Source organism: Nicotiana sylvestris, chromosome 9 (assembly GCF_000393655.2).
Source record: "Nicotiana sylvestris chromosome 9, ASM39365v2, whole genome shotgun sequence".
Taxonomy (NCBI): Eukaryota; Viridiplantae; Streptophyta; class Magnoliopsida; order Solanales; family Solanaceae; genus Nicotiana; species Nicotiana sylvestris.
In genome coordinates, this window is record NC_091065.1 from 20,098,314 (window position 1) to 20,123,080 (window position 24,767).

General features: G+C 39.2%; 1 protein-coding gene across 1 annotated transcript; it reads right to left on the reverse strand.

Moving 5' to 3' along the window:
• Positions 1-4,436: 4,436 nt before the first annotated feature.
• On the reverse strand, positions 4,437-10,746 carry LOC138877310 (uncharacterized). The gene is made up of 2 exons (XM_070156907.1): positions 10,343-10,746; positions 4,437-4,512 (listed from the first exon to the last, which is right to left on the reverse strand). The coding sequence occupies exons 1-2, from the start codon at positions 10,744-10,746 to the stop codon at positions 4,437-4,439; spliced, it is 480 nt and encodes a 159-aa protein (XP_070013008.1).
• Between the last annotated feature and the right edge of the window lie 14,021 nt (positions 10,747-24,767).

Consider the following 24,767-nt stretch of genomic DNA (forward strand, 5'->3'; position numbering starts at 1 on the left):
ATGGGCATTGGTTTGAGGTGTTAGAGATGGGTTGGATCCAGTTATGGAACTTCGGAGCGAAGTAAGTGTCCTGTCTAATTTTGTGAGGGGGAAACTATCGCATTGGTATTAAAAATATTATGTGCTACTAGTTGTGGGTTTTACGCATGCACATACGAGAATCCATACGTAACTAAACCATATTTAAGTCCGGGTAGACTTAGGACTCTATCGTGTAATATTTGAGTTATATGAACCCAATCCTCTAGTTTGATTAATTGAATTTATAATTGGAATCGATTTAGGAATATATATTAGGCGAGCCTTATCATCTTGAGTTGTTGTCAAATTATTTGAGAAATGGTAAAGGTTATATTCACTTTATGCCCCTGTACCTCTATGTAAGCATGTGTCTCGTAATTCATTAAGTTCCTTCCTTTCTTTTGGAGTGGGCCGAACGCCTCAATAGTATATTGAGATGCATCTACTGTTTGCATCGGTCGACCCTCGGCAATGTACACACCACTCTAGATCGGGTCGTACGGCCTCGGCATAATCGTACATTATATTGCTAGCATTCCGGATATTCGCGAGAATTCCCTTCTACTGGTGCCTAGCACTTTATATGGTATTCCTTATCCGTTTGAGATTGTCACTTGATATTTCTGATATATTGAGATATTTATATCGCCAAGGAAATGTTGGGGGATTATGCTAGTTAATGTTTTACCTCATTATTATTGTTGTACTTCATATATGTTAATGATTTATCATACTGATTTATTGGACCACTAGTAAGTGTCAATGTCGACCCCTCGTTACTACTTCTTCGGGGTAAGGCTAGATACTTACTAGGTATGCATTTATTCTAAATGAGGTAAACCCGATAAGGCTAAGGTCACAGTCTTGGCATGACAGTCCAAGATAGCGTGGTAAGGTGATAACCAGTCCATCCCTAATATGACATCGAAATCGACCATGTACAAAAGAAGCAAATCTACATGAGTCTCAAGACCTCCAACCACAACTATACATGAATGATGGACTCGATATACCACAATAGAATCACCCATCGGTATAGACACATAAACAGGATCACTTAAAGAATCACTAGACATGATCATATATGGTGCAAAATAAGAGGACACATACGAGTACGTAGATCCTGGATCAAATAACACTAAAGCATCTCTATCACAAACCAGAACCATACCTGTAATAATTGCATCGGAAGCCTCAGCCTCGGGCATGGGCCCCACCACCTTGAACTATATCTCTGGGATGGCCTGTTGCTGGCTGGCCTCCACCTCTAGTGGCCTGAGCTCCATCTCTAATACATCTACCTCTACCTCCACCTCTAGAACCTCTACCTCCACCTCTAGCTGGTTGGGCGGGCTGTGGAACACCTGGTGCCTAAACCATGGCATGGGAACCCTGATGCTGAGAGCTACTCAGTGCTCGAGGAAAATACCTAGAAATGTGCCACATGTCGCCACAAGTAAAACAAGCCCTCGGCTGCTGGGGCTAACGACCCTGGAATCTCTAAAGCGGCGGTGCACTGATAGGAGTTGGTGGTGCACTGTAGGACTGCTGATCAGAATACTGCATCTAAGAACCATAGCTACTTGAATCACCGTGAGAAACCTGAAGTACTAACTAAAAAGGCTTGGGAGGATGTCCCCTACCGTATAAATCCCTACCTCCTGATAAGGTACCACTGTATCTACCTGAATGACGAGACCTCTTGTCCAACCCATAACCGCGTCCCTATGACAGAACCATCTCAACTCTCCTGGCCACATTGTCCGCCTCCTGGAGAGATATCTCACTCCCAGTCTCCCTAGCCATCTGAAGATGAATTGGATGAATAAGCCTATCAATGAACCTTCACTCTCTCTCTCTCTCTCTCGGCGGGAAGTATAATAAGAGCATGACGAGCTAGGTCGATGAATCTGGTCTCATACTAGATAACAGTCATAGAACCCTGCTGGAGATGCTCAAATTGCCTCTGATAGGCCTCTCTCTGGGTGATGGGGAGAAACTTCTCTAGAAATAGCTGAGTAAACTGCTCCCAAGTCAAAGCTGGCGATCCAGCTGGTCTAGCCAAACAGAAATCCCTCCACCAAGTCTTGGTGGATCTAGACAAGCAAAAAGTGGCAAAATCGACCCCATTGGTCTCAACTATCCCCATATTCCTGAGAACCTCGTGACAACTGTCTAGATAATCCTGAGGATCCTCAATAGATGCACCGCTGAAAGTAGTAGTGAAGAGCTTGGCGAACCTATCCAACCTCCACGAAGCATCGACAGACATAGTCGCTCTATCACCGGTCTGAGCTACCACACCCGGCTGAACTGCTCCAACTAGATGAACTGCTGGAGTCTGGAACTAGGGAACTACCTGCTCCGGAGTGCGAGTAGCAGGAGTTTGGGCTCCTCTTCCAGCCTGAGATATGGCTGGTGTTGCGCCCTCTTTTTCTCGCGAAATCGGGTTTATGACATTTGGGAGGATAACTCGTTCCCTTTTAGGAATTGGGTTTTTTGATTTGAAGAGTCGCCACCTAATGATTAAGTGCATTAGGACACTAGGAAGAATTTGTTTAGAAAAACCAGAGTTTGGGTAAGGGCTAGAAATTATCTCGAGGGGAAGGTGTTAGGCACCTCTCAAGATCCACTAGTGTGGTTCCTGACCATGCTACAATCGTGACTTAAGTACAAACAACAAATAAGCAAATAAGGGTTTCAAATATGAGGGGTTGTCATATTGTGATTGTAAATAAGTTAAAGTTTGAAGAAACAAGGAAGCTGAAATTTGAGAAAAGGGGAGTTTTGAAATTTTGAAAGTAATAAAATAAACAAGTAAAGGGAAGGGGGTCTTAGGTTTATAAATAATATGGATCACATCAATGCAATACCCGGTAATCACTCCTCAGAAGAGGGGTTACACGTGATATTAGTGCACCGGTTATCATATCCATATCTACCTTTTCCCACCCCGTTGAGGTATTAAACGCGGAATAGTTTCGTTTACTTATTGCATGCTAGTACCTGCCCCAATCCTATCAGTCCCGGAGGCATTTGGGACTACTAGTCCTAAAGGGAAGGGAGATTTGGGCTTTGTATGGTTTAAAAGGATAAAATTCTAAAGCGACAAACAAAAACTCATAAGGCAGATATGGGAAACACATAACAATTTAAAAGGCTCAGACAGGCCTCCTCACTTAAAGAAAGATTGTTTAGCATGTCTTGTAGATACTGGTTATGGTCGGAATTAAACTTAAATGTTAAAGAGGCAGACTAGTCTATTACACATTTCAGATAAGAAACTGGATTCAGACCTGCCTGCTGGTTGGAATTAACAGAGTCTAATTCAATTAGCTAATTTACCTTATAGCTTGCCTAGGTGAAACCTATAGGCATGATATCTAAATACGAGAGAAAGATACTGATTTCAAAAGCAGGTTTATTAACAGCAGGAACATAAGTTCTGCAAGCGTTAAGCAATGCTATTACTGATTTTAAACTTATAAGCAAGTTGAGGGATTCAGATTAGTTGCTTATTCCTATAGGCATGCTTTCTAAGTGTGACTGATTTTAACCTTTACGAAAATGCAGAATCCTATAGTCATGTTCTCTATATGAAATGCAGAAATGCAAAAGCTATTGATATGATATATCCAGAACTTATAGGCAGGATTTCTAAGATACAAAAGTGTAGAAGTTTATAGACAGGATTTCTATATAAAAATGTAGAAGTGCAGAACCTAAAACAGGATTTCAAAGATGCCGAAATGCAGAACTTGCCATGATTTGCAGAAATAAAGACCTAATGAGCATGATATCTACCCTTATGCATACATGAGTACCCCTCCCCTTTCACTATAAGCCCCCATGAGTTATTACAAATTATTACAGCCCAGAATGAAGAAAGGAAAGTAAAAATTACATCAGAAAGCTAAAATCCCAACCAAGGAGAGCCTGATTCAGACTTCTGTCTGAAGCATGAAGTAAACCAACTCCAAAGATCAAATTCCAAAGCCTTTCTCCTATTTGGGATGTGTCAGAGTTCCCTAAGAGTCTCAAGTGGACTCCGGGCAGTGCTTACACCCAAATATATTGTAGAATTGGATTATAGTGCAGTGTGGAAGGGTCGTCCCTCAAATGTCCAAGTTTAGAGGGAGCTCAAGGTCCCAAAGCAAGGCTTATAGGAAGGGGGCAGAACTTAGAATCTAAGAGAGAGTGTAAGTGTATAGAGGGGATTTTGGGGAAGGCCAAGATAGGATAGTGGTCATACCCAGCAATTAGGAGTGCTGGCACACCCCTAACCAGCATGTTAGCCACATTGTTTGGGAGTTATGATCCATTAAAGGATCAGGTCCAGACATGAGCAACAATTTGTATACTCCTATGCCTGAACCTTAACTCAAAACATAGAAGGGAATAAGGGTATGAGGAATTCACACAGCAACAGATACAAAGAGAACAACATATTCAATACAGAACATAAACAGCAAGTAGACAAGATTGTTGAAACTGTAAAGCAAACACAAAGGGATGAAGCCGAAAGTTAAATTATAACATACTAGTTTTAGGTAAATAAGAAGAGAAGAGCAGTAGTAAAGCCAAATTGTGAACACACAACCAGAAGATTTTAGAAGAGAGTAGAGTGTTGAATTGAGAATGTAGAAGTATGAAATTGAAAGAGTTCAATAAATGTTGAACTCAAGGTCTTAAAGAGTATTGAATTGGAAGTGTGTAAAAGTGCAGAAGGGTCGTGCCCTTTATAGTGCAGAAAGCAAGTAAGAAAAGGTAAGAAAATAGTTTCGAAATAAATCACATAAGGTCTTCCTTCAATTAAGGGATTCTGATTTCAAACGGGCAAGATAATTAAGGAAAGAGTTTGATCAAAATATTTTCCAAAGTAGTACAATAAAGGCAGATTCACAGAAAGTATTTAAGTAAAGAGTTTGATATCAACACAGTTTGTGCAAATAAGGAAAGGCAATCAATCAACAGTCAGTAAAAATCAGAAATTGAGTTTTGGTATGAATGAATCCAACCAGAAAAGGTGAAGAAAGGATCAATTAGAGAAAAATCAGTAACAATCAATCAGTCCTTATTAAAAGAAATTCTGAATTAATCACAAATTGGCAAAACCTTTTTTGAAGGAAGAATTCATCATATATAAAGTGCACAGATATGTGAATCAAGAAAGAGTTGTCATGCTAATTAGAAAAGCCTAGCATAGAAAGGTTCTGAGTCAAAGAAGTTCGAGTTCAGTACAAAGACTCAAAACGAGTCTGAGAAACCTAGAGTTCCAAAATAGAACCGTAGTCTAAAACACAAGATCGACACTCGCCAAAAACCCCAAACCCTAGGGTTTTCAACTCGAGTCAGATAAAGAGAAAAGAAGACAAATAAGGAAAACATGCTCAGATGTATTTTTCAGAGACTTATGAGAAAAAAAAAGATGTAATAGCAAGTTTGAAACAACAAAGTGAGAAAGCTGATTTGAAGCATAAAGAACACATTTTAAGAAAGCTTGGAACTTAAACAAGTTTCAGAAGAGAAACGAGATAGTATAACACTTAAGAGAACAGTAGAGGAAACATGTTTAACAAAGAACTCAAACAAAGTCCAGAAGAAGACAACTAAAGACCTAAAAGCTTAGTAGAAAATACAGTAAAGGAACATAAGGGTAAACGAACACATAAGATAAACATGTGAAAGCATGATATAGAAACCAGTAGAAGAAAGAACGAAGCACAATAGAAGAACATGCAAAATAAGGAAAACATAAAGATATAGAAGAAGAACATGCTAGGTAGAAAAATAAAACATACAAACATAGCAGAGATAGATACACACAAATAAAAGAAGAGGAAGAGTCAGAGAAATTTTTCGAAATTTTTTCAGAAACCCTAAATCGAAGAGAAACAAATTTTGAAAGAAAAAATTGGGGAAAACATTTTAAAACTCTAGTAGAGCAAAGATATAACATAGATTTAAGAAAACAACCATATAAAAACCTCGAATGGATAGGGTTTCAAAGAAACCTTAGAAATGATAAAAGCTTGGAAGAAAAGTTCGATCTTGAGTCGGATGAGTTAGAACCAGGCTCGAAATTCTTTAGATGTGCCGGAGCAAGGCCGGGGAGGCTTCAAAACCATGGATCTAAGAGTATATGAATGGACACTGCTGAGGTCAGACCTCAAAGCTTCGAACCCCAGACATTTGAGAGTGGAGGGAGGTGAGTACAGGCCATCCATGGCCTGAGAAGCCATGGATTCTAATGAGGTTATGGTCGGAGAGGATGCGAGAGGCTAGGGTTCCAGGGAACCTTCGAGAGAGTTTGAGAGAGGAGAGTATTCAAAGGCGACTGAGAGATGGAAATGAAGGGATTAGGGTAGGGTCGGTGGATTAAAAATGGTAATGGGTGATCGTGGCCATTGATCAAAACGATCAACGACCTGGATTAAAAGAAAGGTCGGACGGGTTGGATAAACGGGTTAAGGGATTAGGTTGAAATTGAAATTGGGCTGGTCCAATTGGGGGTTAAGATTGGGTCAATTGGAGGCTAAAATTGAAATGTAATGGGGCTACAATTGAAACGAACTGAGGCTAAAATTACATAGCCAGTTTTTCCCTTTTATTTTACAAAAATAGTAAAAATGATTTTGAAAAAATATTAAAAGTACTGAATTAGTAAATAATATATAAATATTAATTTAAAAATATTGGAATAATTTTATGATTATAAAAATGCTATCAAATCTTAAAGTAGGCTAGAATTGCAATTATATGCAATTTAGCTTTAAAAATACCAAATAAATTTGTAAAAATATATGAAAATTACGTTAACTATAATATGGTATAAATATGGGAATAAAATAAATTATCCACCAAAAAATGATAATTTTGGGAGTAATATTGATTTTGTACTGCTAAAATGGACAATAAATTGGTTTTAAAAAACTTTTAAAATTTGGAAAAAATACTAAAACAATTGGGCATTCTTATATATGCGTACATATGTTATTTTGAAAGTATTTTGTATATATGAAAAAATATACAGGGAAAAATTGGGTATCAACAGCTGTCCCTCTTTACCCGGGAAGGATGAAATTGTTGTCGGGTAAAGATATGATAGCCAATTTTGACCGAACAAAATGACTTGAAGAATTTGACCGTGCTCTGGTTCCTGAGATGCCTACATTTCCCTGGCCTTACAGGAATCAGGCCATATGTAGTTCAGGATCCATCGGGGGAATATGCGGACGAAGATTTTTTCAAGAACGGACGAGATATTCGGGTTGGGGTGGATGGTTATAGTCTAATAGGGCTGTGGGAACTGGAGCGGGATCGCTCTTGCTGATATGGCCGTTGCTAGCCGGTTTACCTGCAAATGAGCAATACGAACATATATTGTGCATAATTTTAAATGTGATGCAAGTTTCCGTTGGACCATGAATGCTGTCTTTGGCCGGTTAAGATGACGTCCTCAGACCATGACGTCCTGGGCTATGACGCGTATAATAAAAGATTCGCAGGCCATGAAATGATGCTCTCAGCTATAAGGATGATGCCTCCGAGCTATAATGCCTTTGAATAATGATATGCAAAAGATAAAATGGGGTCCTCAGGCCATGGCATGGCGTTATCGGTCTTTGAAAATGGTGCCTCCGAACAATGATGTCTTCGAACAATTTGGCGATTTTCCAGCCCATGAGATGCAGAAGGTGGCGATCTTTCAGCCAATGCAAAAATGTAAATGAGGTGGCGGTATTTCAGCCGATGCAAGATGTAAATAGAAAGTGGCGATATTTCAGCCATGCAAAAATGTAAACGAGGTGGCGGAATTTCAGCCGATGCAAGATGTAAATAGAAAGTGGCGATATTTCAACCATGCAAGAAAAATGAAAGCGACAATATTTCAGCCGTGCAAGATATAGATGAAGGTGGCAATCTTTCAGCCATGCAAAAAAAATAAATGTGGCGATATTTCAGCCGTGCAAGATGTAGATGAAGGTGGCAATCTTTCAGCCATGCAAGACATAAATAAAGTGGCGATATTTCAGCCACACGAGGCATAAATAAAGTGGCGATATTTCAGCCATGCAGATGGATATAGGGCTTAGTCTCGAAAGGCAGAGTGGTAGCCTTATGCAATTCAAAAAATGCAAGTGGAGACAAAGCTTAGTCCCAAAAGGCAGAATGGTAGCCTTATGCAATGCAAGAAATGAAGATGGAGACAGAGCTTAATCTCGGAAGGCAGAATGGTAGCCTTATGCAATGCAGGAAATGCAGATGGAGACGGAGCTTAGTCTCGGAAGGCATAATGGTAGCCTTATGCAATGCAGGAAATGCAGATGGAGACAAAGCTTAGTCCCGGAAGGTAGAATGGTAGCCTTATGCAATGCAAAGAATGCAGATGGAGGTAGAGCCTAACCTCGGAAGGCAGAATGGTAGCCTTATGCAGGAAGTAAAAATGGCAAATGGCAATAGAGTTTTCTTAGCTGATAGCGGATTGCGGTATCATGATTGCTGGGGATATTGTGCCTGCTGGGGACACTGTTGTGCGGATAGCAGTTGCGAGCAAGTGCAATGGTTTGGAGAGTTGTATTCCTGAACTTTGGGAGTGAGCGTATAGTACATTTGATGATTTACAACTCAAGTGTCTGTATCCAAAGAAAAAATCATGAGTTTGTAAAGGGGGAAAAGTTAGTTCGTATCCCCGCTAGCTTTGCTTGACCTGCTCGGCTTTGATCTGGTGATACTGTACGTATCATTGGGGTAACGTTTTCTAAACAAGGCAATTTTGGTAATAAACATGCATGATTTAGTAAAAGCATAATATAAGTGCATAATTAAGAATAATTTTCTTTAGATGAACCGACGACTGCGACGTGGTTCAAGACATTGCATCTTCACTTGCTCTGGAATTTTGAGGGTCCTCCTCAACATTCTGCCCCAGTTTACTGGGTTGCTGCTCTTGACGGCTGTTAATGATAAATGGATGGAATCGACTTCGGAATTTTGAGGGTCCTCCTCAAAATTCTGTCCCAGTTTCCAATAGCGGGGAAAATGGAAATTTTATTGAATTGTGACCGAACCCATAGGGCTGCCTACGTATCCCCTCTTAAATGGGAATCAGGTCAGGCGTAGTTCAAATTACATCATAAAAGAAAGCATAAAGGTTACACATAGTATCGCTTGACTGCGTCTGAATTGATCGGCTTTGGCTAAACTTCTTCATCCATTTCTTGCAAGTATGAGGGCTCCTCCTGTCAGAACCTGGTGAAGCATGTACGGAGCCTTCCAGTTGGGATAGAATTTCCCTTTGGCTTCCTCTTGATGCGGAAAATTTTTCTTTAACACCAGCTGCGTCAGTGTGAATTGTCTCGGCTTGACTCTTTTGTTTAAGGCTCTGGACATTCTGTTCTGATAGAGCTGACCATGGCAAACTGCATTCATTCTCTTTCTGTCTATAAGAGCTAGTTGCTCGTAATGACTCTTCACCTATTCTGCGTCGTCGATCTCTGTTTCATGTATGATCCTTAAGGAAGGAATTTCTACCTCAACAGGTATGACTGCTTCTGTACCATATAACAACATGTAGGGAGTTTCCCCAGTTGATGTGCGGACTGTGGTGCGGTATCCCAATAAAGCAAATGAGAGCTTCCCGTGCCACGGCTTATGCTTCTCTATCATTTTCCTTAGTATCTTCTTGATATTCTTGTTGGCAGCTTCTACGGCTCCGTTCATCTAAGGTCTGTAAGTTGTAGAATTCTTGTATTTGATTTTGAAGGTTTCACATGTGGATTTAATCAAATCACTATTGAGGTTAGAGCCATTATCAGTAATGATTGACTCTGGAATTCCGAACCGAGACATGATGTGGTCGCGAACAAAGTCTACCACAACTTTCTTAGTCACTGCTTTGTATGATGCTTCTTCAACCTATTTGGTGAAATAATCAATTGCCACTAGAATGAACTTGTGCTCGTTTGATGTGGTGGGATCGATAGGTCCAATGACATCCATTCCCCAAGCGGCGAACGGTCACGTCGAGCTTGTTGCATTAAGCTCATTTAGGGGCACCTTTATCATGTCTGCATATATCTGACAGCGATGGTACTTTCAAACATACTGGACGCAGTCCGTTTCCATAGTCATCCAAAAATAACCAGCCCGGAGTATCTTCTTGACTAAGGCAAAACCGTTCATATGTGGACCGCAGGTCCCAACATGGATTTCCTATAGTAGCCTGGATGCTTCCCTTGCGCCGACACACCTTAATAATCCCAAATCAGGAGTCCTCCGATACAGGATTCCTCTGCTGTGAAAGAAATGGTTAGATAACCTCCGAAGTGTGCGCTTCTGAGTGGGATTTGGGAGCTCTGGGTATTCTCCTTTTTCCAAGTATTTCTTGATATTATGAAACCAAGGTTTTTCATCCGCTTCTTCCTCGACATGAGCACAATAAGCTGGCTGATCATGAATCTTCACCAGAATAGGATCTATAAAGTTCTTCTCTGGATGCTGAATCATAGATGATAGGGTAGCCAATGCATCGACAAACTCATTTTGGACTCTAGGAACATGCCGGACCTCTGTCTTTGTGAACCTCTTCCTCAACTCCTGTACATGATGCAAATACGGGAGTATCTTGGAGTTCTTAGTTGCATATTCTTCTCGGACATGATGTATAAGCAAGTCTGAATCCCCAATCACTAGCAATTCTGGAATGTTCATGTCAATGGACATCTTGAGCCCTAAGATACAGGCTTCGTACTCGGTCATGTTGTTGGTGCATGGGAATCTGAGTTTGGCGGACACCGAATAATGCTGATCGGTTTCTGATACTAGAACTGCTCCTACGCCAACTCCTTTGAAATTAGCTGCTCCGTCGAAAAACATTCTCCAACCATCATAGGATTCTACAATGTCTTCTCCTATGAAAGATACCTCCTTGTCAGGAAAATACATTTCCAGGGGTTCGTATTCTCCATCCACAGGATTTTCAGCAAGATGATCCGCCAATGCCTGTCCCTTGACTACTTTCTGAGTCACATAGACAATGTCAAATTCACTTAACAGAATCTGCCACTTGGCCAGCTTGCCAGTGGGCATGGGCTTTTGAAAGATGTACTTCAACGAATCCATTCTGGATATGAGGTATGTAGTGTAGGCACAGAAATAGTGCCTCAGTTTCTGGGCTACCCAAGTCAGAGCATAATAGGTGCGTTCCAATAGAGAATACCGAGCCTCGTATGGGGTGAAATTCTTGCTGAGATAATAGATGGCCTACTTCTTCCTTCCCGTTTCATTATGTTGCCCCAGAACACAACCAAATGCTCCATCCAATACTGCAAGGTAGAGCAATAGAGGTCTGCCTGGCTCAGGCGAGACCAAGATTGGCGATGTGGACAAGTACTTCTTGATTCTGTCGAAGGCTTTTTGACAGTCATCAGTCCATTTGGCAGCGGCGTTCTTCTTCAACATCTTAAAGATTGGCTCATAGATGACAGTACATTATGCTATGAACCGACTGATACAGTTAAGTCTTCCCAAGAAACTCATTACGTCCTTCTTATTCTTTGGTGCCGGCAACTCTTGAATGGCTTTGACCTTTGACGGATCCAGTTCTATTCCTCAGAGACTCACAATGAACCCAAGTAGTTTTCCGGCAGGAACCCCGAATGCACATTTTGCGGGATTCAGCTTCAAGTTGTACCTTCTTAGTCTATTGAAGAACTTCCTCAAATCTTCCATGTGATCAATGACTTTCTTGGACTTGATGATGACATCATCTACATATACGTCGATCTCCTTGTGTATCATATCATGGAAAATGGTAGTCATGGCCCTCATGTAGGTGGCCCCAACATTTTTTAACCCAAATGGAATCATCTTGTAACAATACATTCCTCACGGCATAATGAAGGCCGTTTTCTCAACATCTTCTTCATCCATCCAGATCTGATGCTACCCAGCAAAACAATCAACAAACGACTGTAGCCCATGCTTGGCACAATTGTCAATTAGAATGTGTATATTTGGAAAGGGGAAGTCGTCTTTGGGACTGGCCCGGTTGAGGTCCCGGTAGTCGACACAGACTCTGACCTTCCAGTCCTTCTTTGGTACTAGCACGATGTTGGCTAACCATGTTGGATACTCTACTACTCTAAGAACCTTAGCTTTGACTTGCTTGGTGACTTCTTCCTTGATTTTCAAACTCATGTCAGGCTTGAACTTCCTGAGCTTCTGCTTTACCGGTGGGCATGTCGGATCAGTTGGCAGTTTGTGCGCCACAATAGATGTACTCAAACCAGTCATGTCGTCATACGACCAAGAGAATATGTCCTCATATTCCTTCAGAAATTCTGTGTATTCTTCCTTTTCTACCGGTGACAAATGAACGGTGATCTGAGTTTCTTTGACATTTTCTGCATCTCCCAGGTTAACAATCTCGGTCTCGTCCAGGTTGGACTTAGGTCTGTTCTCAAAATCCTCAACCTCTTTAACAACCTCTTCTGGTATATCATCTTCCTCTAAGTTTGTTTGTCGCGTCGTCTCATTACATGTCACAGTTGTTGGTTCATCAAGATAAGTAATAGTAATACTATAAATAAAGTAAATGAGAGAAAGTAATAAGAGTAAGATTCATAAGAAAAAATCAAAATGCTTTGAAAAATTCCATAACTATTTTGAACATTGAAGATCTTATTGCGAAATTAAAAGGCAAAAGGAAAGTCAACTAGTAAAAATGAAAAATAGTGCATGATGCTTGTTCAGCCTTGCTACCCCGAGGCTTTCCGGGCTCTGGTGGTTCTGATGGTCCAGTTATTGAGGCATGCTCCTCTGCTCACTGCTTCCATTGTTCCTGTTTCTGACGGGACTAGGATGAGGAGTGGGTGGAGGGCCCTTGGATCTTGTGGAGTATGATGATGATGCCAGAGTGCACGAACTAACCTTTGGGGAGGGGAATAAAACAAAAGTAAAAACAAAAAGGTAGCAAGTTAGTGTGGATTATAAGGAAAAGATGTTGCGATATTTAAACACATAGTGCGAGAATATAAACCGTGTCCTAATTTAGGAGCCTCGTTGTGCCCGAGGTAGGCCTAACGACAAGTTGATTTGGAGAACTTATAATGCTAAATGCCTCATTTTATTGATAAAGATAAGACGAATCCCAAAAACGACACAAAAATAGCAGAAGATAAAATGTCACTACTGGCCATTGGCCTTATTACATTTAAAGCAAAAGAAAAGGAATCCTAACTACTTGGTCCCAGAAGGACCTTCCCCAGACTCGGCATCTTTGGCTCTATCGAACAGTTTCAACAGCTCATGAAGTCCCAGCAGCAAGTAGGCTCTGGCTAGGTGTCCACCTTCGTTTCCCTCAGTATTCTGATAGTCCTCGATCCTTTTGAGAAACTTTCTTTCCAGCTCCACTAAACCCCGCTCCAAGTATCCTAATCGCTTGTTGGCACTGAAAACCATGTCTTTCCATTCTTCAATAAGTTTTTGGTTGGCTTCTTGTATCTCCCGGTGCTCGCTTTCACATTCCCGAATCCTCTTGCGTAGTTGGTTGTATTTGACCTGTGCTTCTTCCCTTTCATTGATGATTCTGTGACCTCGAACAAACCCAGGTTGGCCTAGACCATTGTGATTATCCTCCAGCCAGCCTGAATAGTATGGTGTGCAACCAGCATGGTATCTGTCGGGCTCGATAGTATTTCTCCCCATGATTATCTTGTAATGCCACATATGCTGAGCTTGACACTTATAAGGACTGTCATCAGCTTGGAAATCGTCCCAGAAGTGACTCATCTTGTCGACCCTTGGTATAACCAGTTTCCTACCAGCCTGTCTCATAACTCGGAGAGGGACATAAGGGTAGGTTCCTCTCAAACCGATCAGTATCAGAAATGGAGCGTCCCTGGATTGGGCGATGAACTCTTCATTAGGGAACGACTCGAACATCCATTGTATTTGATCCTAAGTTAGATTTTTAAACAGCTCCACCGCACCCCTTGGCATCTCCTGGCTGAGCAAACATGTTGGGCATGTAGTTCATTCGCCTTGGTTGATAGAAGGCTATATGATCATCCCAGTCTCTACGCTGAATCTCTTGCCAATATTCACCCCTTTGAAGATGCTCCATGATCCAGAGTTGGAGTAGCAAGTTGCAGCCCTCGAAGTGTGAGGCTCCTTGTTGACACTTTTCTAGGGCTCGGTACATCTCTGTAATAATCATGGGCACTATGCTGAATGGTTGCCCGCTAATTCCCTCCATTAAGGTCTTGGTGACCATGGCTAGTCTGGTATGGATCCTAGCCTTCTCCATAGGAAATACTATCATCCCCAAAAAGCAGAACATAAAGACGAAGACCCTTCGATGTATTGATACCCAAATTTTTTCTATGTATTTTTATATACAAAATACTTTCAAAATAGCATGTACATACATATATAAGCATGCCCAAGAGTTTTGGTATTTTTTCCTATTCTTTTTAGATTTTAAAATCAATTTATTATCTATTTTTATCAGTACAAAATCCAATAATTATTCCCAAGATTATCATTTTGGTGAATAACTTATTTATTCTTATATTTACACCAAAATATAATTAATGTGATTTTTGTATATTTCTTACAAATTTATTTGATATTTTTAAGCTAAATTGCATGTAATTGCAATTATAGCCTATTTCACGATTAGTAGCATTTTATAATTATAAAATTATTTCAAATATTTTTAAATTAATATTTATATAGTATTTGTTGGGTTAGTGTTTTTAATTTACTTTTAAAATTATTATTACTATTTTTATAAAATAAAAAGAGAAAATAGGCTATTTAACACTTGGCCCATTTCTATTTCAATTACAGCCCTTTCACCTTTCAATTTTGGCCCTCAATTTGACCCAATTCCGCCCCCAAATTAAACCAGCCCAATCCCAAAATTACCCGACCCCTCACCCGATTAAAAAAAACCCACCCCGCTCCCCTTTGATCTAGGCCGTTGATCATTTTGATCAACGACCGTAATTCACCCTTTCCTTTTTAATTCCAAACCCCCTTGACCTAATTCATTTCACCTGAGATGCCGCCTTTGAACTCCTTTGTCTCTCAAATACTCTCGAGCCTCTCCGAAACCCTAATCATCTCCCACCTTATCTCACCATGTTTCCACCGGAATCCATGGCGTCTCCGGCCACGGATGGTCAGTACTCATCCTTTCTCACCATCAGACCTAAAATATTCAAGGTTTTGAAGCCCAACTTCAATGTCTCTCTTTAGATCCTTCTCAGATCTGTAGATCTATCGCTTCTCCGGCCATTACCCCGGCATGTTCAAGCAATATGAGTCTTTTCGACTTAGGATCTGACTTTCCTCAAGACCTTTCTCATTTCTAGGGTTTTCTCTGAAACCCTAAGCGGTCCGAGGTTCTTTACTTGCTTATTTTCTTAGATCTGGAAAATGTCTGTGTTCTATTGAACTTTTTAAAGGTTTTTCCCCAAAATCTCTTTTCAAAATCATTTAATTTCGATTTAGGGTTTCTGAAAGTTTTTTCAAAAGCATCTTTCTGATTCCTTTTGTTCTTTCTTTATGTGTATTTGTCTGTGTTATGCTCGTATGACTTCTTTTACTACGCATGTACTGTTCTTCTACTTCCTTTTTCTACTATACACGTTACTCCTGTACTCACATGTTAATCCGTATTATGTTTTCCTTACTCTTCTACTATATGTGTTTATTGTGAGTTCTTTGATGTTGTTGGCTTTACTGGACTATGTTTGTGTTCTTACTAAGCATGATTCATCTGTTTTTGCCTAAGTTTGTATCACTTTTTCTTCTGAACTTGTTTAAGTTCTGAGTTTTTCTCAAAACGTGTTCTCCATGCTCTTAACTTGTTATCGTGTCTTCTTGTTTCTCATAAGTCTTTGGAAAAGACTTCTGAGCCTCTATCGAATGGCTTGCCTTCTCATCTCTATTGTCTGATTCATCTTGAAACCCCAGTATTTAGGGTTTCCTTTGGCAATTTTGATTTTTGTGTTTGAATAAAGGTTCCACTTTGGGACCCTGGACTCTCAGACTCATTGTGAGTCTACAAGGGACTTGCAGCCTTTCTTGCTTATGATTCTGAACCTCTCTTTGATTAAACTCTCTTCTAAATAAACTTCTTGATTCATATGTTTGTGTGCTTTTATATATGAGAACTCTTCTTTCAAAAGGTCTTTACCAACTAATTGATTGATTTCGAATTCCTTTTAATAAGTCGTGACTGATTGTTACTGATTTCCTTTAATTGAACCCTCTTTACCTATTCCTGACTTGGTTCATTTGAACTAAACCTGTAATGTTGATTTTACTGGCTGTCTGATTGATTCCCATTCCTTTTTCTTTACAAACCAAGTACCAATGGACTTTTGCCTTAAATAAACTCTATATATTTACCCTTTTTATGCTACAGTGAAAGGATTTTAATTAAATTTCTTTCCTCAATTGTGTTCTACCCGTTTGAAATCAAATCTCTTAATTGAAGGGAGATCATATGAGACTGATTTCAAAGTTATTTCCTTACCTTTCTTACTCTCTTTCTGCACTATAAAAGGAACTACCCTTCTGCACTTTTGACACCACTTCGAGTTCAATACACGACATCTTCACACTACCAATCTTTAAACTTTCAATTCAATACTTACAATACTGCTTTGAATTCAATACTTCTTTCAATACTCTGCTTTGCTTGAGATCTTTTGGAACTGCTTTGCTTACAACTTGGCTCTTTCAAGAGTACTTTTACTTGTTTGTTTTCCCTGAAGCTGGTATGTTCTAATTTAGCTTTCCTGCCTCACCCCTATGTGTTTATTTATAGTTTTTTGCAATCCTATTTACTTTGTTGTTCATGATTAATGTTAACTATGTGTGTTCTTTCCTTGCATCTATTTTCTGTTATGAATCCCTACCTCTATTCCCTTCTATGTGTTTGAGTTAAAGTTCAAGGCCTGGCAGTATCCAAATTACTGCCCAGGTCTAAACCTGATTCTCAATGGATCCTAACTACCAATTTTGGCTGACAGGCTAGTCAGGGATGTGCCAGCACTCTTAAATTGCTGGGCATGACCACCAGCCTGCCATGGCCTTTCCTAATCCCCCTCCATGCACATACACTTGCTCTTAGATTCTAAGTTTTGTCCTCCTCTTATGAGCCATGCTTTGGGACCCTGAGTTCCCTATGAACTTGGACATTTGAGGGCTGACTCTTCCACACTGCACTATAATCTAATTCTGCAATGTGTTTGGGGTGTAAGCACTACCCTGAGTCCCTTTGAGACTCTTGTGAACTTTGACACATCCCAAGTATGAGAAAGGCTTTTGGAAATCCGATCCTGGAAGTTGGTTTATCTCATATTGTTGGACTTTGAGTCTGAATTAGGCTATTTGGTTGTAGCTGGAACTTCTGATGTAATTTTTTACCTTTTTTTCTGAGTCATTCGGGTCTATAATAATTTGTAATAACTATTGGGGATGACTAGTGGAAAAGGATGGGATGAATGTATGCAAAGGGGTAGATAACTTGCCTATAGGATTTTTTGATTCCTGCATTCACATAAATAACATGCCTATAGGTTACTTATAAATTTCTGCATCTAAGCAATTATGCCTATAAGTTCTGCATTTCTGCATATAGAAATCCTATATCTAGGTTTCAGCATTTCTGCATATAGAAATCTTGTCTCTAAATTTCTGCATTTATGCATATAGAAATCATGATCATAGGGTTTCTGCACTTCTGCATATACATGTCATTAGGCAAACAATCATAGGTTTAATAATAATCAACTTCATTCTAGATATCATGCCTATATAGGACTCTTGCATTTTTGCAATCGTTTAAAAACCAATAACGCTTAGAAATCATGCCTATAGGAGTAATCAATTGAATCAGTTTCACTATTCCATCTTTGAGTTTAAAATCAGTAGTAATATCGTTTACAATCTGCAGAACTCTTGTTTATAAAACCAGTAATCCTTTCTTTAAAATCAGTGTTGTTAGATGTCATGCCTATAGGTCTCACCTAGGCAAACCATTAGGTGATCAATTAACTGTGTCAGTTTTGATAAACTACAATCAGACAAGGCTAATTCGGACTCCTCATCTGAGAAATATGTGATAAATCAGCCTGTCCTAACGCTTTAATTCAGACCATAACCAGTATTTGAAGTCATGCTATATATTTGCTCCTTTGGGTGAAAAGGCTTGTTTGAGCCTTAACTGCTATTTGTTTTTCCCCTAATTGATTATGTGTTTTGTTTGTCGCCTAGACTTTTTATCCTTTTAAAACTCTGAAAAGCCCCAACTCCCTGCCCTTTAGGATTAGTAGTCTCAAATGCCTCCGGGACTGATAGGATTGGGACGGATAATAGCATGCAATAAGAAACGATACTATTTCGCGCTTTAATACCTTAACAGTGTGGGAAGGGTAGATATGGATATGATGACCGGTGCGCTAATACCACGTGTATCCCCTCTTTTGAGGAGTGATTACCGGGTATTGCATTAATGTGATCCATATTATTTGTAAACCTAGTACCCCCTTTCCTTTATTTGTTTATTTTATTCTCAAACTATTTCTTTAAAATTTCTGCTTTCTTTACTTTCGTCAAACTCTCAACTTGCTCGCAATATTATGTGAAACCCCCCTCTACTTGAGACTTCTATTTGCTTACTTGTTATTCAAAGTCACAATTGTAACATGGTCGAGAACCACACTAGTGGATCTTGGGGGGTGCCTAACACCTTCCCCTCGAGATATTTTCTAGCCCTTACCCAAACTCTGGTTTTCCAACTCGAACTCTTCTTTAGTGTCCTAATGCACTTTAATCATTAGGTGACGACTCTTTAACCCAAAAAGCCTAATTCCCAAGAAGAAACGCGTTGTCCTCCAAAATGTCATGAACTCGATTTCGCCTTAGAAAAAGGGGGCGTGACACGATGGATATGTCCTAATGACATAAGGGCGAACTCATCAGGATACGTACGATAGGATTTTTTGTGATCGTACCTCTCGTACAAATAATCAAAGGGAATGTACGACTCCTTCAAGCAAGTTAAATCCGGATTCTTCTTTAGACCCATCTTCTTGAGAAAACCTCTACCTTTGCGATTCTCTGGCATTAACAAACTCGGAGTCTCCCATGGTATACTAGTCAGTCCTCCTATTTCCTCTAGTAGGGGTGTCATCTCAATCTCCCCGAAGCGAAACACAGACCTATCGCAATCCCAGAACAGGGTGGCAGCTACAATAATTTTGTTGGTGGGTTGGATTTCTAGAAAGGAAGGTAAATTTCCCAAGTATTTTTGGACGAGGGTCTAATCACTAGAATGAAGGTCTTCCCACCAATTTAGCAATTTCGGGTGGATGTTGGTGACCATGCCGAATCTGGGGACTTTTTGCCTCATTTCTGCAAAACAAAAGTGTTAGGCCCTTACCCCCACCGGACTCGACTATTTAACTATCAATAATTGGCATAAGCAGCATTTAGTTCTCCAAATAAATGCACAGAACGTGGTAATGTCCATTTGGGTTTCAAGGAAACCCAGTGGACTTTGGACAAGGCAATCTTAAAGAGTCATTATGTGGACAACATAACTGACTCGGCTAGGTTTTGATAGTGATGCATGCATAATTAAATAAAGTAGGGTTTTTATGGGGTATTAAACTGATACCCTTGAGTGGATAACTCAAGAGGGAAAGGCACGGAAATATCGACTACACCTTTGATCGACTGATTTTACCGCAAATACGCCTTTGCCAAATTTAGGAGGTAATAATATCAGAAGGGCGCAACCACTCATTATAAGCATTGCTATGGTATTTTGTTTGGCACGAGTGGAATATGATGTTGAATATGCAGTTAGAATAATTAAACAAATTGTCATTTATTTGCACATTCATAAGGTAATAATTACAATAATTGCTCAAAATTACAACAGTATTAAAGGAAAGCGGTAAAAGAAAGCATTAAGAGAAATAAAGAGAAGAAACGAAGAGCCAAGTCAGTTTTCGAAGTAGGAGAGCAAAATAAATACTTAAAGAAATTAAAGACATTCACAGAAGCATAAAGTCACAAATAGCATGAAATGGTAAAATCCTTAAAGAAATCCCCAGCGGAGTAGCCATGCTGTCGCGCCCCCTTTTTCTCGCAAAATCGGGTTTATGACATTTGGGAGGACAACTCGTTCCCTTTTGGGAATTGGATTTTTTGATTTGAAGAGTCGCCACCTAATAATTAAGTGCATTAGGACACTAGGAAGAATTTGTTTAGAAAAACCAAAGTTTGGGTAAGGGCTAGAAATTATCTCGAGGGGAAGGTGTTAGGCACCCCTCAAGATCCACTAGTTTGGTTCCCGGCCATGCTACAATCATGACTTAAGTACAAACAATAAATAAGCAAATAAGGGTTTCAAATATGAGGGGTTGTCACATTGTGATTGCAAATAAGTTAAAGTTTGAAGAAACAAGGAAGCTGAAATTTGAGAAAAAAGGAGTTTTGAAATTTTGAAAGTAATAAAATAAACAAGTAAAGGGAAGGGGGTCCTAGGTTTATAAATAATATGGATCACATCAATGCAATACCCGGTAATCACTCCTTAGAAGAGGGGTTACACGTGGTATTAGCGCACCGGTCATCATATCCATATCTACCCTGTCCTACCCCGTTGAGGTATTAAATGCGGAATGGTTTCGTTTTCATATTGCATGCTAGTACCCGCCCCAATCCTATCAGTTCCGGAGGCATTTGGGACTACTAGTCCTAAAGGGAAGGGAGATTTAGGCTTTGTATGGTTTAAAAGGATAAAATTCTAAAGCGACAAACAAAAACACATAAGGCAGATATGGGAAACACATAACAATTTAAAAGGCTCAGACGCCTCCTCACTTAAAGACAGATTGTTTAGCATGTCTTGCAGATATTGGTTATGGTCTGAATTAAACTTATACGTTAAGGAGGCAGACTGGTCTATTATACATTTCATATAAGAAACCGGAATCATACCTGCCTGCTGGTTGGAATTAACAGAGTCTGGTTCAATTAGCTAATTGGCCTTATAGCTTGCCTAGGTGAAACCTATAGGCATGATATCTAAATACGAGAGAAAGATACTGATTTCAGAAGTAGATTTATTAACAGTAGGAACATAAGTTCTGCAAGCATTAAGCAATGCTATTACTGATTTTAAACTTATAAGCAAGTTGAGGGATTCAGATTAGTTGCTTATTCCTATAGGCATGCTTTCTAAGTGTGACTGATTTTAACCTTTACAAAAATGCAGAATCCTATAGTCATGTTCTCTATATGAGATGCAGAAATGCAAAAGTTATTGATATGATATATATGCAGAACTTATAGGCAGGATTTCTAAGATGCAAAAGTGCAGAAGTTTATAGACAGGATTTCTATATGAAAATGTAGAAGTGCAGAACCTAAAACAGGATTTCTATATGAAAATGTTGAAGTGCATAACCTAAAACAGGATTTCAAAGATGCCGAAATGCAGAACTTGCCATGTTTTGCAGAAATAAAGACATAATGAGCATGATATCTACCCTTATACATATATGAGTACCCCCCCCCCCTTTCACTATAAGCCCCCATGAGTTATTACAAATTATTACAGCCCAGAATGAAGAAAGGAAAGTAAAAATTACATCAGAAAGCTAAAATACCAACCAAGAAGAGCCTGATTTAGACTTCTGTCTGAAGCATGAAGCAAACCAACTCCAAAGATCAAATTCCAAAACCTTCTCCTATTTGGGATATGTCAGAGTTCCCTAAGAGTCTCAAGTGGACTCCGGACAGTGCTTACACCCAAATATATTGCATAATTGGATTATAGTGCAGTGTGGAAGGGCCGCCCCTCAAATGTCCAAGTTCAGAGGGAGCTCAAGTCCAAAAGCAAGGCTTATAGGAAGGGGCAGAACTTAGAATCTAAGAGAGAGTGCAAGTGCATAGAGGGGATTTTGGGGAAGGCCAAGACAGGCTGGTGGTCGTACCCAACAATTAGGAGTGCTGGAACACCCCTAACCAGCCTGTTAGCCACATTGTTTGGAAGTTAAGATCCATTAAAGGATCAGGTCTAGACATGAGCAGCAATTTGTATACTGCCATGCCTGAACCTTAACTCAAAACATAGAAGGGAATAAGGGTATGGGGAATTCACACAGCAACATATTCAATATAGAACATAAACAGCAAAGTAGACAAGATTGTTGAAACATACCAGTTTCAGGGAAATAAGAAGAGAAGAGCAATAGTAAAGCCAAATTGTAAACACACAGTCAGAAGATTTTAGAAGAGAGTAGAGTGTTGAATTGAGAATGTAGGAGTATCGAAATTGAAAGTGTTCAATAAGTGTTGAACTCAAGGTCTTAAAGAGTATTGAATTGGAAATGTGTAAAAGTGCAGAAGGGTCGTGCCCTTTATAGTGCAGAAAGCAAGTAAGAAAAAGGTAAGAAAATAGTTTCGAAATCAATCACATAAGGTCTCTCTTCAATTAAGGGATTCTGATTTCAAATGGGCAAGATAATTAGGGAAAGAGTTTGATCAAAATATTTTTCAAAGTAGTACAAGAAGGGCAGATTCACAGAAAGTATTTAAGTAAAGAGTTTGATATCAACACAGTTTGTGCAAATAAGGAAAGGCAATCAATCAACAGTCAGTAAAAATCAGAAATTGAGTTTTGGTATGAATGAATCCAACCAGAAAAGGTGAAGAAGGGTTCAATTAAAGAAAAATCAGTAAAAATCAATCGATCCTTATTAAAAGGAATTCTGAATCAATCACAAATCGGCAAAACCTTTTTAGAAGGAAGAATTCACCATATACAAAGTGCACGGACATGTGAATCTAGAAAGAGTTGTCATGCTAATTAGAAAAGCCTAGCATAGAAATGTTCCGAGTCAAAAAAGTTCGAGTTCAGTACAAAGACTCAAAACGAGTCTGAGAAACCTAGAGTTCCAAAATAGAACCGTAGTCTCAAACACAAGATCGAAACTCGCCAAAAAACCCCAAACCCTAGGGTTTTCAACTCGAGTCAGATACAGAGAAAAGAAGACAAATAACGAAAACAGGCTCAGAGGTCTTTTTAGAGACTTATGAGAAAAAAAGATGTAATAGCAAGTTTGAAACAACAAAGTTAGAAAGCTAATTTGAAGCATAAAGAACACATTTTAAGAAAGCTTGGAACTTAAACAAGTTTTAAAAGAGAAACGAGATAGTATAGCACTTAAGAGAACAGTAGAGGAAACATGTTTAACAAAGAACTCAAACAAAGTCCAGAAGAAGGCAACTAAAGACCTAAAAGCTTAGTAGAAAATATAGTAAAGGAATATTGGGCTAAACGAACCATAAGATAAACATGTGAAAGCATGATATAGAAACCAGTAGAAGAAAGAACGGAGCATAATAGAAGAACATGCAAAATAAGGCAAACATAAAGATACAGGAGAAGAACATGCTAGGTAGAAAAAGAAAACATACAAACATAGTAGAGACAGATATACACAAAGAAAAGAAGAGGAAGAGTCAGAGAAACTTTTCGAAAAAATTTCAGAAACCCTAAATCAAAGAGAAACAACTTTTGAAAGAAACAATTGGGGAAAATATTTTAAAACTCCAGTAGAGCACAGATATAGCATAGATTTAAGAAAACAACCAGATAAAAACCTCGAATGGCTAGGGTTTCAGAGAAACCTTAGAAATGAGAAAGGCTTGGAAGAAAAGTCCGATCTTGAGTCAGAGAGGTTAGAACCAGGCTCAAAATGCTTTAGATGTGCCGGAGCAAGGCCGGAGAGGCTTCAAAACCATGGATCTAAGAGGATCTGAACGAACACCACTAAGGTCAGACCTCAAAGCTTCGAACCCCGGACGTTTGAGAGTGGAGGGAGGTGAGTACAGGCCATCCATAGCCTGAGAAGCCATGGATTCCAGTGAGGTTATGGTCGGAGAGGATGAGAGAGGATAGGGTTCTAGGGAACCTTCAAGAGAGTTTGAGAGAGGAGAGTATTCAAAGGCGGCTGAGAGATAGAAATGAGGGGATTAGGGTAGGGTCGGTGGATTAAAAATGGTAAGGGGTGATCGTGGCCGTTGATCAAAACGATCAATGACCTGGATTAAAAGAAAGGTTGGGCGGGTTGGATAAACGGGTTAAGGGGTTGGGTTGAAATTGAAATTGGGCTGGTTTAATTGGGGGTTAAGATTGGGTCAATTGGAGGCTAAAATTGAAATGTAATGGGGCTACAATTGAAACGAAATGAGGCTAAAATTTACATAGACAGGTTTTCCCTTTTATTTTACAAAATAGTAAAAATGATTTTAAGAACAAATTAAAAGTACTGAATCAGTAAATAATATATAAATATTAATTTAAAAATACTGGAACCAATTTTATGATTATAAAAATGCTATTAAATCTTAAAGTAGGCTAGAATTGCAATTATATGCAATTTAGCTTTAAAAATATCAAATAAATTTGTAAATATATATAAAAATTACCTTAACTATATTTTGGTATAAATATGGGAATAAAATAAATTATTCACCAAAATTGATGATTTTGGGAGTAATTATTGATTTTGTACTGCTAAAATGGACAATAAATTGGTTTTAAAAATCTTTTAAAAATTGGGAAAAATACTAAAACACTTGGGCATGCTTATATATGTGTACATATGTTATTTTGAAAGTATTTTGTATATATTAAAAAATCT